At 49.8% G+C, this 3,091-nt stretch overlaps 1 protein-coding gene across 1 annotated transcript in view; it reads right to left on the bottom strand.

The window, feature by feature from the left end:
* Cnksr3 (CNKSR family member 3) overlaps nt 1-3,091 on the bottom strand; it is a 104,188-nt gene that overhangs the window by 11,871 nt on the left and 89,226 nt on the right. The window contains exons 11-12 of the mRNA XM_005363417.2: nt 1,802-2,010; nt 1,294-1,383 (exon numbers count right to left, since the gene is read on the bottom strand). Of these exons, the coding sequence (XP_005363474.1) occupies nt 1,294-1,383; nt 1,802-2,010 (299 nt within the window). The remainder of the gene's footprint in view (nt 1-1,293; nt 1,384-1,801; nt 2,011-3,091) is intronic.

Below are 3,091 nucleotides of genomic sequence, written 5' to 3'. Positions count from 1 at the left end.
TCCATCCCTGGAGCACCGCTCACTCCCAGAGAGGAGGGCTCCATCCCTGGAGCACCGCTCACTCCCAGGGAGGGGGGTTCCATCCCTGGAGCACCACTCACTCCCAGGAGGAGGGCTCCGTCCCAGGAGACTCACTCCCAGAGAGGAGGGCTCCACCCCAGGAGACTCACTCCCAGAGAGGAGGGCTCCACCCCAGGAGCACTCACCCCCAGAGAGGAGGGCTCCATCCCTGGAGCACTGCTCACTCCCAGAGAGGAGGGCTCCACCCCAGGAGCAGTGCTCTCTTATTTCTTAAGTGGCCATGTGCAGAGAGATGTCATCACTTCTAATGCAGTCATCAGGAAGTTCTCCTAAGCCCCAATCCCTGGACTACACCTCTCTATATGTGGAAGAAAACAGGATGGATCTATGCTCAGGGAATGGCGATAGAGATGTTAGCATTTAAAATCTAAACGGAGGCCAGCCCTGCCACCTGCTGACGGCTGCACAGACACTGCTCTGTAGAACAAGAGCATCTGAAGCCAGAGGCTGGCACCCTGTCCCTTTGTTGTGCGAGGTTAATCCAGATGATGCAGACGCACAGGTGACAGGTTTACCTTGGAGATGCCAGGAGTCGCTCACTTAGATGCCTTACGCTGCCTCACTTGCTCTCTGTTTCAATATTACAAAGGTGATGTTATAATTTCCATCCAACACTGGTAAGCAGAGCCTATCTAGCAAAAATAGGTTAAAGTTTTATTTTGCTTTTGAGACAAGGTCTCACTAGGTAGCCCTGGCCAGCCTGAAATTCACTCTGTAGACCAGGCTGGTCTCAAACTCAGAGATCTGTCTATCCTTGCCTCCCAAGTGTTGGGATTAAAGGCACACACAACTGTGTCCATCATATAAAAATATTTTTATATGTTTCCTAAAGATTGGTGCAATAACAAGTAACCAATCACAGGGTGAATTAAAAACAATTTTTTTCAGACAGTAATTATGTTTTAATAATTTAAAGAGAATTTGTCAAAAATCAAGTTTAAAAAATCATGCAATTAGGGACATTTAATGAATAATTTGTTTAAAAGTAGACCATATGTGTCTAGAGCCTTTTTAAAAGCCACAATGCTGACTAGATTCTTAGAAGATTAAATTTTTCTGGAAACAAGCAATACTGTAGCAACCTTCAGCAGCCTGATTTACTGAGGACAGGCTGGGCCTCGAGAAAATCTATCACCCTCGTGAATAGAGCATGGGGTAGCCTGGGTCTTCTGACACCGTTCAGTGCTTTTGGTTCGCTCAGATGGAACATACCTTTCCTCCCATGACCTCGAGGTCGAGCGAATGGATCCACAATCCCCATCCAGTTCCCGTCCGCAGGCATGGACAACGGCCGGGGTTTGCCTTCGGAGACCAGAGGGTGAGGCAAGGTTAGGGACGTTTATCAACTTCAAGACAAGCCCTCCCAACCATGCCCACTTAAATAGAAGCCAATTTCAACACAAAGCTATTTTTAAAGCCCGGCATCGACTCTGAAAGCACTCAGGATAGAGACTGAAGCCTTTGGGTCTCCAGCTCTAGAGTCCACACTGTAACGTGAGCTCACCCAGCTGGGCTCTGATGGCAGGCAGAGCAATGACTCAACGAGGCTTTGCCTTAGCCAGATGATTAAAGAGCTCATACCTAGAATTTCATTGAGGTTTATGTTTTCCTCAGTTCACCTCCAGAGTCTGCCAAGTCATGCCAGAGCCCCAAATAAGGAAGGGGTGGGGAAGAGAAGTAAGAAGAAATAGCAGAGCAAGATGCGCCCTGGAGAACTCACCATAGGATGGTGTCTTCCCCCTCATTTTTGTGGGGGGGATATTGGTTCCCACGGAATAAGCTGGCAACTGATCGGAATCAGCGATGGTGAACCTGCGTCTCTGGCTCTCCTGGTCCAGGAAGGAGTTAGGGGACTCTGCACCCTTCCGTGCAGGCAATGGCTGCTTACTCTTACCGGGTCCTCCAAGGGCAAAACTCACATTCTCGTTCCTGGAAGACAGTGTGCGGTGACTAGGGAGCTCACAACAGCGCTCTTACCAAAGAATAAACAACAGAAGCTCAGCAACTATGGGCACACGTGACTTTCAGCTCCTTCCCACTGGAGAAAGTGTTACTCAACTCCAGTTACCCTTTCAAATACGTACTGACCCCCTCCCCCGCCTGCAGAAGAACAAAAACCATGAACTTGTTAAGTCCGAGCAAACATGGCCTCCTGTCCATGTACACAGAACAAGTACACGCTGAAAACACAGCTCTTGCTTTCCCACATGCTGTTGTCGGGGTAAATGTCCTGTTCACCACAGGAGCCAACAGCTGAGACATGAGCTGCTATACCATCTTCCTCATGCCGAAGAGTGGAACCACCGCCTGGTTCCAGAAAAGAAGACTCTTGACGTGTGTGGAAGTTATTAGATCTGAAAATCCCAGCATCCTGCCTTCCTTATACACTCAGCCCCTTTTCTTGCAACTCTGCCTGGGACAGTCTCACTGAAGCCCAGAGAACACTGAGGGTCGGAGGCCGGAGAATCTATCTCCCTACAGTTCCTGGCACAATGACCCACACTTTGGCCTGCGAAGTTCTGGGGTCCCCATGTGTAGAGACAACGCCCCCTGCAGTTTTAACCCACTCCAATCTGTGCCACAGGACCCTGCCCACTGCCACCAGATGTCTCTGATCAGTGCCCTTGAGGGAAATCACAACATGTTTCCATCCACTCTGGGTAAGCCAAGAGAGACTCAGGGCAACTCAGCTCTGTCCCCAGGCAAGAGACACAAATGTAGCAAAAACAAAGACAATGAGCAAGGCCTGATACCCCCACTGCAGCAATGCTGCTCCAGCTCTGCCTCGTGTCACAGGAGACATTGGTCCCAGTTTGTGTTGTGAGACATTGGCAGGATCAGAGGCAGAGCCAAGTCCGCTTTGTGCCAAGGGATAGCCCAGCCCCTCACTCACTGTATTCTGAACAAAAGCAACATCCTGTAGTGTCATTGGCAAAAGTCAGTATGTGCGTCCCATGAGTAAGCCTGGAGCAAACACCTCAGTCACCCCTGTCCCTCCTGTGGCCACTTT

Source organism: Microtus ochrogaster, linkage group LG9 (assembly GCF_000317375.1).
Source record: "Microtus ochrogaster isolate Prairie Vole_2 linkage group LG9, MicOch1.0, whole genome shotgun sequence".
NCBI lineage: Eukaryota > Metazoa > Chordata > Mammalia > Rodentia > Cricetidae > Microtus > Microtus ochrogaster.
Note: the sequence above shows the minus strand (reverse complement) of the source record. Positions and strands in the feature narration are given on the sequence as shown.